Raw genomic sequence first — 15,690 nt, forward strand, 5'->3', positions numbered from 1 at the left:
GAAAGTAGAGCCCAGGCTGCCTTTGGTGACTTGAGGGCCTATCGAATCCGCATCTGCAGTCTGCACTTTAGCCAGGATGTGTACGACCAATCGACGAACACAAAAAAGGATTGACCCAGAATGTTTCGTAAATTGCTTCCAAATGCAAACCCAACTCTATTGATGCACACGCTGCCTCTGGTGAGTCCCGGATGATGAATTAGCTGTAGGTGGTGGGGCACTGAACGGGTAACCCCATGAACGGATTGGTGCCTTCGGTGTAAATGTGTCTTACAAGTTTGCATATTTACCAGATTGTTACATTTTAACTATACCACATTTTACTACACATTTGTCCCTGGTTAATGGAGCCTCAAATGAAGTAATTCGGACCATGAAATGCCATAGTGCCCTTCACAAGAAGCATGTTTTCGTAATCGGTTGCTTGACAGGTCCATTTTTTTAGGAAAGCATACAGACGGAAGCACAGACCCTGGCAAGTGACGAAACCATTGACACGTCCAGTATACCAATGGTGAGCCCTACAGACTTGCAGAAGTTTATATCCGACAGTAGCATTTAACCTAAATATGTAATGGAAATCTAATTTTCCCTTTTACCAATTCATGACAATGCACTGAAAATGAAGGAGCAAGATTCTGCATCCATTTATTTTCACACATCAACTACAACTTCAAGCGCTTATCAGGTAATTTTATTTCACTTTTCCTTTACGATAATGTATTATGCTAGGGATTTCCAATAATATGAAAAGGTTTATGTATCCTGTCTGTTGTTTACACTAGGTGTCATTTATGGGTTTCTCTTTATATGTACCATTGTCTGCATCCGATTGTCTGTTCCATTTTGCGGTTTGCATCCGTACTGAAACAAGTACCGTGTTACAGAGGGATGCTGGTACTTTGACTACACTTGCATTGTCCTTTGCAGCTGGTCCAGAGTATGAGTTATGCATACTAACAGTTACATTGAATGAAAGAAATTAAATCCTACATAGGATACTATTAGACAATGACATGCATATAAACGTGCAGCGTTTCAAACTTTTCTCCTTTCAGTTCCAACGTTACACTTCCTCCCAAATGCAGAATACATTTCAAAATGTTTCAGGGCAACATTACAATCAGTATATTTTGCACGGTGATCTCCGATCAAGTACACTTGCCATCAATCAGGTGAAATTCAAAATCTATATTTTGACTAAATGACACGCACCGTTTGCGAGGGTATGTGTGTAAGCGATATGTGCGATAAAATATTTTATTTTCCAATACGATTGACTTTTTTTAATCAATATTCTATTCAAGGAATGTACACATGGTGCAGAATTAGAAAAGGGGGCACATGGATCAGAGGTGGTGAATCAGCTTGCTGGTGCAGTCGTTAGAGATTACCACGGTTTCACAGAAAATCAAGAAAACAAGGGTAACTAGCAAACAATTTCGTTTTCTAGAAGTGTTTTGGGCTGGTGTTTTCTTCATAACATGTTTTTGTATTTAAAGTGCTATCTACTGTATGTGTGTTATACATTAAACATGTTTTTACAACCCATCTCCTAGAGGCCCAGAAGGAAAAAAGTATAAAGACAAACAAATGAAACCAAATGTTGCTTCCCAAACAGAGATAGAGCAACTACTATTTGAGGTGCAGCGTGGTCCAGTCAATAAGCAGACTTGTGATGCTTATGACTGGCGAAGCCAGCAAAGTGTTCTTGGACCATTGCTACAATGTGAGAACTCTACAAGATGAAGCTGAATATAATTAAGATGCTTTGGAATTCCTCGCAGACCACTTGACACAATCTGCACCCGCAAAAAAAGGTCCACCCAATAAACAATCGACGTTGATGGTTTCTCCAATTCGTGTGCAAATAACACAAGCTGAACTAGCAGAGACTGAAGCTTCTACGCAATTGAAGGAGGAACTTGCCAAAGATCTCGACTACAGTTTGTCTAGTTTGGCAGATTTGTCCACCACAGTTGAGTCACAAACCACAATCATGCAGGACAATTATCTAATAAAGGAGCAGAAATACATTGCATCTTACAGCTGCCTGGTAGAGCCTATGCTGAAATGTGCCCACACTGAGGCGGAAAATATGCGGGCAGCCACTGGTGCATGTGTCGTGTATTACAAGGCACTAACCTGAAAATCCAAGCCAGCTGTGTCCACCTCCATGACATTTTCATGGTCCGCTCAACCAATGCTGGGCAAAGTGTTAGCTGGAAATCTACAGCAGCTTTACTTTTAAGTGGCTCGGCTTTTAGTAAGTTGTCCAGTTTCGGCCAATTTGTGGGAGTCAGTTCCTTGCTAAAACAGTACTACAAATATCAAAGAATTCTTATTCTCCTCTATTAGTTAAGCCTGGAAAATGTAACAAATGTCAATTGAAGGCACATTCTCAGGCAAACAGTTCAGGCTAGCAGGCGACAGTGTGACAGCCCCGTAATATCAGCAAAGTACTGCACATACCACTTTCAAGACGTGGAAACATAACAAAAAAAAAAAACAAGAGTTCGGAGATCGTGCAGGTGTCCCAATGTAAATCCTGTGTCCAGGGAGAAACATGGTTTCATAAAATCCCTGGGACATCTTCAATCGAGGGGAATGGAAATAGCCCTCATAGCCACTGACGGACATGTTTCAATAGCCAAGGCCATGCAAGAGTAGTTTCCAAACATTCGTCATCAATTTCATGTATGGCATGTTACCAAATCAGTCAATAATAAAATTACAGCTGCTGTTAAAAAAAGGATTCGGAAAACATTAGTGTTCTCAGTCTTTAAGCAACCACCTTTGGTGGAGCTCCAAAACCGGTGATGGGTCTGTGGAAATTCTACTTGAAAAATGGTGCTCATTAATGCACCACTGTTCCAACGTTCACTCATGGACAGAAAACCAACATTTTCACCAATGTGAACATGGATCTTTACTGGAGAAGCAGGAACGCAAAAAGTGGTTTGTTCCATCTTCACCTCCACACAAAGCTTTAGAGAGATCGTGTTTGATAAAACTCTTCCAAGAGCACTAAAGGGACACTCAGAATTCTGTCACACTGGAGATGTGGAGGGGTTCTACAATATGTTCCTCAATTACAGACCCAAAAGGTTGCATTTCGGCATAGACGGTATGCAAGCTCGGACTTTACTAGCGGTATTAGCACATATGTTCCTAGGACACATACATTGCCACAAAACATTGCAAAAGCGCCCTGTCCACCTAAAGCGGATCTCGTTGAACAGTTGATTTCCCGGTATAAATGATTTGCAGTGGTGTTCATACATGAACAATGGAATGTGATTAAACTATTTTCAAAGCTATTAAATGTCTGAAGAAATTTTAATGCTCATTTAAGCCGGTTTATGATTCATTCATATACATCTTGAACGATAACATGCATGTCTGTGGTTGCTTGGTGTCTAAAGCTCCACATAGGAGGCCAAAGCATCCAAATGGTCTTTTCAAATGTATCCTCTCAACTTTTTTGTTTTAGGATGCCATACATTTAACTGTTTTGCCCCCTCACGCTTTCGCAATGATCTTGTGGGTCCTAGACTGATCAGGGCACGGGAGGGTCAGATGTATATAAGCATGAAAGGAACTGCGGGGTCTGAGCTGGTGGGCTCAGGCCTGGCAGAGTGTAGGTTGTTAATGCACGGGAAGTTCAGTAGAGATGAATGGACACTTGGATTTATGACTCTTCAGTGTCTCACGTTATTCGCAGAGCACATTCCTTCGAGAACAGGGAGCGCACAGACGTGGCAAGGACATGGGGTGGGCTGGCTGAGCTAGGCACTGGGGGTGGGAGAATTGCATTTGTACAAAGATGGATTTTTGGGCATAGTAGAAAGATGTCATTGGGCCTATTTGAAAATGGGTTTCCACGTTACTGTTTTACTTACCCCCAACTGTGACTGTTTTCCCAAAAAAACGAAATCACTCACTATTGATGTGTAAAAAAAAAAGTACACAATAGCGCGGCATGGGTAGATGCCTGCAAACAATTTGTTTATTTTTCGAACACATTTCAAATGTCACGTTGGTCTGCCGGCGGGCTTATCGCTCCCATGGAGTGAAGGTCACTTTGATGTAGCTTGTGGGTAGTTCACACCGACGCGTCTTGTACAGTATGTTTTTTATTTGTGGCTTTCCTTCACAAAAGTTACCAGGCATACACGCTCAAAACAAGGTTCAATTGTTCGACCTTGAAAGAAAGGGAGGATTTGCTATGGATTGAAGGACGGAAGTTGTGGAATACTCGGAAAAATTATAAGGTTCACTTTTTTTTTAAACTTGAAATTGGAACATTTATTTCCATTCTATGAAAACCGCTGTTCTAAGCGGACACTCTACGTTACGCCGAGAGAATGGAAATACCAAATATCATGTAAGTTTGACTGAAGACGAGTTTATATATAGACGAATGATTAAAAGTTTCATTTTCTGACCGGTATTGCTTACTTACATTGTTATGGGTTGTTGGTTGGGGCATATTGTGATGACACGCAAACACAACCTCTATGCAGGCTGGTGATATCTAAACCACTTTGTCCCATGGCATATCTTGTGCCATCAACGTTGTATTATTGGGTAGCAGGCGCACCTCTAGAAATAATCTGGCAGGATAACCTTTTATGGGTTTTTTTGACGGCGTGTCCGTAGCCATCGCCTTTAGCTCAATGTACCTTTCACAGAAGGGAAATATCGATTTGCATTTTTGCCTTTATGCCAGGCACATGGGCAGTCCAGCACTGAAATGCTATGACAATTCCCTTCTCAACTAGAGTACCTACAGCAGCCCCATACATGTGTTTTAGCCTTGTTGTGCCTCAGTGAGATGGAGCTGTGCCTCTGAGCACAGTGATCATGGATTCCACGTCTGGGTTCCCCCAGGTTACACCAACCACAAGTTATTTGCCAATCATCCGTTATAATGCTGTCTGTGTTGTTCGAAGTTTTCACCGTCAGCTTCCTCATCCGATTGGGAGCTAAACATACTCCACAGTGCTAATCTCTCAAGCACATTGTAGACTCCAACTTTCCACGATGTTTTCTGTGTGTTTCCATGGTTTGTGTTGGTTATTAGGTTTCACCCGGTGCAGAATGAAAGGGTAAATTGATCAATTTGAAAAAGAAGGGCAACTGAAATATATGTTTATTCTGTTTTCTACGCAGCTACATTCTTCCTTTCTGCGAATGTCATTGTTTCCAGATGCAGAGTGATTGTTTCTGCAACCATCAATGGCAGATACGCCTAAATGGATGGATGTCGATTACGCTGTTGAGACGATCGACCGGAACCGATAGGCACTTTGGCGGTACCAGCTACAAGGTGCAACCTGTAATCGTTTACGGTGGTCTAGCAAGAAGCTGAAGCCTTGCGAATCAAGATGCAGCGAATGCACATCTTCTCCCGAAAGGAACAATGTGCCTCATGATAACGTTTTGATGCTGTAACCCAAGGACATTCAAAAATTGGTGTCAAATGGAAATCTGTGGATGTTCTCGGAGCGTTTTTTGTGAAATAAAAGAACATAAATTGCAAAGGATTTTCATTTAAAAATTGTGTTTTCTATTCCAATTTGGGATGCGCTGTGCTGTGAGAGGATGGGATTATTGAATTTCCAGGTTCTGCGTCAACTGACGTTGAGACGTAAGTGATGACTTGGCGTGTTTGGCTTCGCTGCCCACTAACATCATGAAAGTAGGTGGAGAATATCGCTAGGAATAGTTATGTCAGCTTCAGGGGTGGGTGATCTTAAGTGCCACAGGGACACTTGAGCTTAGGGCGATCGATCCACGGATAAGATTAGCAGAAGATGGCCGCGCCCTGCTTGTTGATTTTGCATGTGTAAAAGTATGGAAAACTAAGGTAAGGTGCATAGGAAATGTTTTTACGATTGATCACAGTTCACATGCCCGAACGCTCGGGACAATAACATTTTTTGAACGCACTATTCCTTTAATGGGACATGGAAGCAAGTCCATGGAGTGGTAAAAACCAATCACGTCCCTGTAAATGTGGAGATGCAACCAATTAGGTCCCAGATAGTGCTGTTCATTCACTATAGTTCAGTATTGATGACAGACAGCAGACTCAGTATCTTGGGAGGGGTATTTCAGGAGGTCCTTGACCAACCTGTCTGAGCCCCGTGGGGTAGCCGTGAAACTAGGTGTGTCACTTTGTCACAACCGAGGCCAAAGATTAGGTCGAACCCTGTGGTTTGAAATTAAAGGTCTTTGTAATCTTTACATTGCCTGTGTGGTGGTATGTGGGGGAGGAGAAGAGGAATCAGTTGGCTTGGGTAGTATTGCTGTGGCAACGTGCTCGTCTTGGAAGCAAGACGATGCAGAGCAACAGGTTCCAATCCCAGGTCCATGCTTAGAAACTTCTTCGGTATTATGCAGGCTATAAAAAAAAAAATACACATTTTACGATAAAGCAGTTCTATTGTAGAGCAAAGAATAGAGTTATTCCCCGTTGTGAGCCAATGGTTACTCAGGTGTTGGGTGCTTTCATTTCAGCAAGGGTGTGTCCCACAGGTGATACAAGAAATGGCTATCCTAGAGGCTGTTGGACTCCGGGCTGTAGTCATCTCCTGTTTTTCTCCATTGAAGAGGTTATCCGGCATGCTTACCCGGGTTCCTAATGTCACTGCCCGGGTTTAGTTGCAGGGCAAATTTATTGACTATTGGATAGGACTCATTGGACGATGCTGTGGTGGAGCCAATGGAATGTGGCTGAGGGAGTAAAGAGTAGGCTGAGGGATTTGAGGTTGAGGGCTTGTGCCAGTGGTTTAAGGTGACAATATTGGGAAGAGGATTAGGATCGCTTAGATAGGGTTGAGAAAGGGGTCATAATTACAAAGACCTGGTGATTTAGCAGTAATCCCTCACACGAACACTCCGACAGTGGCCTCGATAATGGCGTCATTTGAAAAGGGAGAATATATTAAGAACAAATACAAAAGATCAGGAAACGGCTAGAGGGCTACTTGGACAGAGGCCATGAAGCAGAGTAAGCTTGATCTCCAGCCCCGGTTGTGGAATGCAACCCCAGAAATAGTTTACAGTAGGCTGTAGCTTTAAATGTATTACCAGCTACCAATACGGTTGTGACCAACTGAGTACCTTAAAAGGCGTGCTTGTCCATTCCTCTAATTGAGGCCAGGTTGTGGCTTTAAACAAGCCACATCTGTCCCACCGATAGTCTTTACATTTAATACACGAGCGCCCGACTACTAGGGCCCAGCCAACCTATGTATATTCAACATCCCCCAATTTATTTATTTTAAATTCGCTATGCAAACGCCCACTCGTGTCAGTCACAAGGTGCCACTCAGGCGCTGCCCAGTCTCAAGGCAGGAAGGGAGTGAGTTGTGGCCTGCTCACAGTAGCATTTTGCATGGACCGTTCTATCCATAGACCACGTCAATGGTTTTGGCATTTGCATGGGCAGGGCTTTCTTAAATAGGAACCGGTGGAGGACCCCTCTTCGGAAGTATGGGAAAGCCTGTGAGCAAGAAGGCAATTTAGTTAGGCTCTCCATTATAATGGAGGGGAGGAGCAAAGCGAGCGACAGGATGAGTGATGGGCAGGAATCATGACAAATCCGTGTGCATGCACAGGAAGACTGGATTGGTGTGACCACCGTGAGGGATGTTGGCACTCAGGACACCTCCAGTGACCTTCTCGGACCACCTCTCATTGAAATGAATAGCCTTATAGAGATGTTGTAGCCAGTGCTTAATTTGTGGGGGTGTTTGCCAGGGCTCAGCCCTGGTAGCTATTTTTGCGCCCCGGCACATAGTCTCCGACGCACTTTAAGTGCAAAGTGGTGATAGTCAGTGCATCCATCAACCACAATGAGCAGGTGCGAGCTGTAGAGCAGGTGCGAGCTGTAGTGTAACACCAGATATGGCGAGATTGTGTTGAGCAGCGTCACAGGAGTGCTGGAAAATATTTGGGCCCTGGCACTTTGTTTGTAGCACCTAGATCACCAATGCACTCAAATGCGATGTCTAAGACAGCCTTGGCATGGTGTACCCGCTCAATTCAGTCACTTGCAAGTGACCCTTCTGCAAGTAGTAGAGGTGCCAATATGCAGAGGACCCAGCTCCTGCAGTGAAGAAAAACGATCCCTTGCATAACCTGGTCTGTAGCAGTGAAAGAACCGAGCTGCCCGCCAACCGCTTTAGCGTGGCAGGGAATACTCCCTCCACCAGAGTCCAAATTCAAAACCAATGCAATGTAGAACTTGGCCAATGGCCCTAAAGCTCAGGGGCCTGGAGCCAAAGACTCCAGGGAGAGTACATTATTGTACAGGCCTGATTTTTTGCAGCAGTTTGTTTTTTTCCGATCCCTTACAATCATAGTTTATGGAACTTGGACGGGCCTGTCAATGGAGTAAAGTTTGCTTGGGAAAAGGGGATCTGGGCGCGTGCTTTGAGTCAGTGAAGGGCTTTCAAAGGTCAAAAGACAATTTGACATTAGGAAAAAAAGGAGGGTTTGTGTTTTACACTGTTCCTAGTTGCCAAACATTTTACAAGATTACAAAGCGGTCTGCTGCTGATTGTGTATTTGAGTCCTTGTGTGTAGCAGAATAGGGCGGTGCCATCGACTCCCCCTTTTCCTCCCAAGTGGAGACCCCTTATTTAAATCAAAGCAATCGGATTCTGATCCAACACTGTGGACGCTATGGCTGGCAAAAGTAAAGAGGATGAGAGCAAGCAAAAGAGGGAGCAAGAACTCATGACTAAGACTGCAACGAGGTTGGATTTGGGCGCCACTGAATGCAGACCACACCAACCAGTTCAGTGTTGGCAGTACATCTGCTCTCGAGGTCTACTTCCAAACCGCAACCCGAAACGCAGCCTTCCAAGCACACCGTCTAGAAGAATTATGGCCATTACCCACGGCTCAGGCTGGAAATAGGATATGTTCCTGCTATACTCCTTGCGAAAGTAACATCTCAAATACTTCCAGGTTAACAGATAAACGAAAGAAAAAATAAAACCAAGCACTCACTTGTATCCTTGAAGAGTCCACATTGAATTTCATTCAGATCAAGCCAATAAGGAAACAACCAGGAAGAGACAGCGGTGAATGGAGGCCTAAAAACACAGGGAAACCTCGGGTGCGACACTAAGAAGAATGTGTAGAAACATCTTAGTAGCCCCCATTGCAATCCCAAGGTACTCACCGCTCCGGCTTCCATTGAGGGGGCTCTGGATCCCATCTGACTTGAAAGTAACGACACCCATTCTTGCTTCGCATCTCTGCATGGTGAAGAGAAACGAACATTAGAGAAGAGAAAGCTGCAGAGTGTTAAGAGCATATCAATAGCCCCCTTTCCCTAGAGGTTCACATTGTTAATACGCACTCCTCAACCACATATCGCCCCCCCCCCCCCACACTCACTCATTGGCAGCATCCAGGATGAGGTTGCAGTTGGACCCGGTGTGGTTCCGCAGAAGGCACAGCAGGAAGGCAGTGCTGGGCAGACCCAGGGCCTTGGCTTTGAAGTGCTCTGCTTTCACATCGCTGGGGTTGGCGTAGTCCTCCACTAGGAAAAGGTCATGCCTGAGGAGGCAGGAGCAGAACTGGGTTAGAAGGGATGGCCACCAGGTACTGAAAACAGGCAAACTAATAACAATGTGCCCTAGAAAATTAGCATGGATATTCACACTCCAGGCGAGATAATTGTATTATAGCACATGCAGTCTCAGTGCCACTCGCTAACAGCACTTAACTGAACTTAACTTGGACTAAACTGGGTCATCTTTTTGGAGAAGGAGGCAGCAAACAATCCAGAAGGGCAGAGAACTTGCAACGCCTCAAATCATAACATTCCAAAAGTGTCACACATTAAGTGGTCAGGAGGACAGAGTCTAAAGTGGTCAACTCAAAAAAGGACAGGTCAAAAACGGACCTCTGTGTGGCTACCATGAGCATCAGAACTAGTTAAATAGCACATAATGCTTGCTTCTACAGTTCAGGAATGTGCTTTAGACCCTTCTCCTCAAAGAATGGCTCCTCCCTAACATTTAGGTCCTTATTACCTCCACTCCCTTCCTGGGAATGGATGATCTGATCCCCAGTTCCCTTCCCCGGCTGCCCTCCCTCCCCTGTTACATCCACACAGTTTCTCTCCCAACTAAGCTCATCTCTCCCCCCCCCCCCCATATGATTGTAAAGCGCTTTGTTGCTTCCAGAACCTCTGTCCATGCTGAATACAACAGCCCATTCCAGTATCTCTGTACTTTTGAAAGTGCAATATATCTATCAATTTAACCTCAAATGAATAAGTTCGAGCAAATGCATTAACCCACTGAGAAGAGTAGACCACTACAGACACAGATGGTTCCATGCAATGTCCCTGCAAAATAGTCGCCTGTCAAAAAACTCGCCAAAAATAGTTTTTTGCAGGGACATTGTTACAGTGAACATGCAGGGGGCACCCCCGCAATCTCCAAAACCGTTTTTTATTCAAGGGGAGTGGGGGACACCCCTGCCCCCCTATATATGGTCACCATATATAATGCCCCCATAAACTTTTCCTGATATATATATAGACATGATTACCCGATACCAACCAGACAGCCCAAGCTCTTTCGCTCATAAACTGTTGCTACAGTCACTTTGGTATTCGGTAATAATGTCACCATACATAATGTCCCTATTCATTGGCGGCATTACATATGTCCCCGCATTTTCAAGGTAATGTCTTCGCAAAAAACAGTGACTTGTCAGGGGACATTTTTGCTGTGACATTACATGGAAGCATCACTTCATAAAAATAAATGGTGTAACCTCACTGATCCCTCACATTTCATGACCACCCCCTTCTTTCCACAGTTTTAAGGTGCCTGCAGTGGCACCGGTAGTTGGAGAGCAGGATGCAGAGAGGTCAACGTGCCCATGGCATTGAATAGACTAAGCAAAGGTGACCGAAGGCGCACAGACTCACTCAGTCCTGGACAAGAGAAGCAGGTCGCAGAAGAGGTGGAGGTAAACAGGCCGGGTGGAGAGCCGTGGTCTCTGTCCCAGACTGGACTCCTGCAAAAGGATCTGCGAGAGCGCTCCCTGCCGGAGCAGCCAGCGTCCTCGAGAGATGAGCGGGATGGACTAGAAGCAAAGAGACAGAACAGCATTAGCAGGACCAACGAAACCTGCACCTGCAGCAAAGGGCAAACATTAGAAACTTTCAAAATCCTAGCACTTGGCTCTCAAGCCCCAAATATAAGTTCTGACCTTGAATGATTTGGAAAATCTAAAAAGCCATTCTGCAAAAACCACCCTCAAAAACCAGAATCAAAAAAAGGTATGTAGAGGATTGTGGTTCAAAGTGTTTGCAAAAAAATACATCAAATCATTACAATTTATTTGGGATGGATGAAGTCTGTAATCCTAAAGAGAGGCAGCTACTGCTCCCGTGCGGCTTGGCACAGCGCTGCTGTGTTTCCCAAATATGTGGTCAGCTGCAAGGCTGGCACAACTACAAAGAGAAAGGGAGTCTGCCCTCAGGAGGATGTGAGGAGGCCTTCCCAGGCACTCCGCAGAAAAAGCAGGAACCTAGTTGGTAATTGGAAAGGTGAGTTAAGGTTTATATCTTTTATGCAACATTGGCAATAATTGAAGGACCATCTAGAAATTCATGGCTCAATTTCAATATTGTGTTACATTTTATAATAAAGCAAATCTGACTAGAGTAAACCCATCACAAAGACCTTCCTGGCAAATCCGATAAGGACCCCATAATGTTTTCCCCCACCCCAACCACACCCCGACAGACCTTATGCCACACACTACGTGAGAGTTACTGACTTTGCCAACCTAGTCCAAACCACTATCCTAACCAAAAAAACGTGGATATCCGGGATGAACGAAAATACTAAGTCATTTAGTCATCAATTCTTGCCCTTGAATGTTGGTACCATGGCTTCCAACTAAGTTGAGAATGTGGCAACAGATATGTAGGCCGCCTTGGTTTCACTATTGAGGTGGCTATCGAGAAGTAGTCATCTTTGGCAGGTGTTGGTGCAGAGTTGACGTGTAAAGAATCTCGAGCCTTGCATGTAAAGCAAAGGTCTTAGATTACAGGTGTACCAGGCTAAGCAGTGTTTTTAACACAAGAGTTGGTGTAAAACCGTGCCAAGGACTCCAGTGTTCCCTGGAATGCACTCAAGCTAGATAGCACCCACTTAAAACCAGAGACGTTCCAGGTGTTTGGCATGTTGTGAGCACTGGCATAACAGGGGCCCTTGCAACCCACTACAGTTGGGGGGGGGCATGAGGGACACGCCAACCGGGGTAGTGGATGTGAAGGGGCCCCCTCAGCAGGGCTTGCAGGGGGCCCCACATTTTGCGTTACGGCCAATGGTTGTGGGTCACTACCCGCTACAAAGCTGGAGGTGAACCTTCCAGGGCTCAGATTTTCGAGCACTGTCCGGATTTGGCCCAAGTGCTCCATTCGATTCTGGGGCAACCTTTCCCTTAAAGGCCTCGTGCCAATGGGCCAATGTGCCAATGTGCATATTGTGCCTTGGTCCATTTGCCGACTCTTCCTTGCCATTCACCTGGTCTCTGAATACAGCTCGATCACCAGTGGAAGGCTCCAGCCGGATTAAGAGCTTTCAGACATTTGCCAACAATTATTTTCCTAATCCATTTTGATACTTATTCAACATTGGTAACTGGGAGGATCTTTCTGCTCCAACATCTCCCCCATTCCCTCCCACCACCAACATGGATGTAATAAGAAAATAAGAGTCCGTCTCCATCAGTGGAACACTGACCCTCTAGCTGACCGCTTGCGTGCACGTAGCACACCACGTGAAAAGGTTTGGTAAAAAACCAAGTCCATGCATCTAACATCGGTGGCAGGGTAACATACAGGCCTTGAAATCGCTCCATGCCATAGTGGACAAAGTTCGACATGCAAAGAGCTGTTGGGGCATCGCTGCACTAGTTTTTGCTAAGGATGGCGATTATGCTGTGTGCAGTGGGTTCATAGATCACACCTGTAGGATACAAATAGGAGTAGCAAAGGCTGCAGAAGATGGTTTTCCAAACCACTATTGTGTGCATTTGGAATAACCCGTAGTGGTGGACTCACACTGCTTTAGCCTCTACACTACCCAACTGAGCCATCAGCATAGGTGAAAAATGTGTTTCGGAAATGAAACTTTCAGTGTACTGGGCAAACTGACATGTCGAGAGATTAGCCAGCTTTTGGGAATATAGTTAAATTATTTTAAGCATGCCCCAAAAAATTCTCTTTACTTTGAAATGAGGCTAAAACCTCCCCAGAAATACATTCGGTGATGCTTTATCTAAAAAGACAAGTATTGAAATCCCTAAAACGTGAATGAACGCCCCACATGACCCAATTTTTTACCGATTGAACAATTGAGGCGGAGTCGCATGTTGGAGCTACTGAAAATTATGTATGTCTTTAAATGGTTGGATACAGAGTTACGACAAGGAATCTAGACACGGGTGCCTATGCATGAATACAAGAGATCAACTGTGCTACAAGGAGAGACGATTACTTTGCGATTAAGCTAGCAATGTAGCCATGCCCAAACGTGCCAAAGTGGATGTCTTGCCAAATGTTGGAAGTCTAAAATTGGTAGCAAATCCACCCTAAACCATGGCCAGAGATCACGATTGCCATCCAACGCCATTCCACACCACAGACCGCAATCCTGTAGACTCCAGAGATGGGAACGTGCCTGGAAACTTCAAAAAGCAGTAATATATTTGAATTTTGATGGGAAGCGGACTAAACATGGGAGTCACAAATTAATAGTAGTAAAGACATGTGTCGACCACCTAAGCTCAATACGGTGGATAGATGATTGAATCAGGACCCTCTTCATCCTATTGCAGGTTTTTAGCAATAATTGAGAAGGTCAACAGCATAGCTCTTTGGATACCGGATCTCCTATGAAATTTCATCACATCCAGAACACGGTCTAGGTTATTGAGAGAGGATGGAACATAACACACAAGCTCTATGATCACTCCACTGGCTAGCAATCAAGCACATTGGGTGCCCACAGGGCTCTTCTGGGCCTTGGCACCCAAGTCACTCAACGTATGATCATCCTACCCAAACTGAGAACACTTATATCCTGCGACAACTTAATCCGAGCATCTACCTTCTCCAAAATCACTGAAACACTTCTAAAGGAATTTTTACTATCCAGGACCACCTTACATTACAGAAAATGCATATGCCCTGCTTTATATCAGCTTAACCGGCCGGTCACACCCAATCGCCAATTGGACTAAATGCCAAAGTGCCCCTACTGCAATTCCAGTCTGCTGGTAATCAATATATTTAATACCTTTAGGTTTGGTCCCCGGTAGCAAATTTAACTAATGCGAGTATGCTGCCAGGTACGCATCGTGTGCTGCTATTTTCTGTACGTTTCCCTCAGTGGAAGACTCCTCAAGCATTTTACCCAAAGAGCAGCCCCATCAAGACATTGTTCAGGGGGCACCCACACTGAAGTCATCAAGGGCACATAAGACAGATGCTGGAAGTCACTCACCAGGCTTTCCATTAACCTCCCCAAACTAACATTATCAGCTTCCTCAAACAATATATGGACACCAACCAAGCTACTCACACAGGAAACTAATATTTATCCTAAAAGACATTTTCAAAAACGAAGTGCTCAACACCTCTGCAACCAATTTACATATGTTGACTTCTGCCATGGACTGTTATTATTTGCATGGTCCCCAAGTGTTCATGTGGCTCTGTATGCAAGTAGGTAGTGTAGGTTAGTGAGGGAAAAGGAATAAATATGGAGGTTGTGCTCTTCTGTTGGTGTTTGCAGAACCAGGAGAAACTGGCGTCTGTGCGCGTCAGCTTTGAGTATGATAGGATTGTGTTCATTGGGGTATTTGTGTCCAGAGGGGTAATGGCCATTGTCTTGTTTGCAGCATTTGTTCCTTTGGCAGATGTGTGGGTTGAGTGCTGTGTGTGGTGAGGCTGGCATGTAATGCTGACCCATATGGGCTACGAGGGGTAGTGAGGTATGCTGGAGGGGAGCAAGGAGCATGGGTGGTTAGTATTGTTTCCAGGGTCCGCAGTGACTGAGTGGGAGGTGCTGGTTTTTCTTCTGGTTACTGTGAGTTCAATAGCCAGGTTTTCAGATGTTTCCTAAATGTAAGGTGATCTTTGTCGTTCTTATTTCCTTTGGATTAAGTTCCATAGACTGATTTATGCGGCTCCTCCAAATTTCTTTTATAGTGTTTCGTTTTGTAGGTCGTTGCTTGATTAAAAGGTTACTCCCTGGTTGGTAACGGTTGAATTTGGCTCAGAGGAATTTGGCTCCTAGTCCATGTAGTAATTTGTGCGTGCTGCAGAGGGCTTTGAAGTTAATGTGTTTTATTTACTGGGAGCCAGTGTAGGCTTCTCAGTGCTGGTTTTCAGTTTAGTTTCCGGAGTATCCTTGCTGCAGTATTTTGGATGCGTTTGTTTTTTGAGAGATGTTCTGGCATTCCAAGGTAGGTACTGTTCACGTAGTCAACTCTTGATAGTACTAAGGAGAATAGTATAAAAATGTTGTCAATCTTTGTTCTTAGGTGGTTAGTGATGCTGATTGTAACATTATGCCTTTGTTGCAGAGGTCAGGTTTTTCCACTTTTGTTTTTGAATTATTCTTTTTGCGC

At 44.5% G+C, this 15,690-nt stretch overlaps 1 protein-coding gene across 1 annotated transcript in view; it reads right to left on the bottom strand.

The window, feature by feature from the left end:
- The window catches only part of LOC138472769 (rho guanine nucleotide exchange factor 19-like), a 111,725-nt gene that overhangs the window by 11,704 nt on the left and 84,331 nt on the right, over positions 1-15,690 (bottom strand). Inside the window, exons 9-11 of the mRNA XM_069611103.1 lie at positions 10,970-11,127; positions 9,421-9,582; positions 9,203-9,278 (exon numbers count right to left, since the gene is read on the bottom strand). Coding sequence (XP_069467204.1) covers positions 9,203-9,278; positions 9,421-9,582; positions 10,970-11,127 — 396 coding nt within the window. The remainder of the gene's footprint in view (positions 1-9,202; positions 9,279-9,420; positions 9,583-10,969; positions 11,128-15,690) is intronic.

The sequence above is a fragment of the Ambystoma mexicanum genome, chromosome 8 (genome assembly GCF_040938575.1).
Source record: "Ambystoma mexicanum isolate Mex_15411 chromosome 8, UKY_AmexF1_1, whole genome shotgun sequence".
NCBI classification, from domain to species: Eukaryota; Metazoa; Chordata; class Amphibia; order Caudata; family Ambystomatidae; genus Ambystoma; species Ambystoma mexicanum.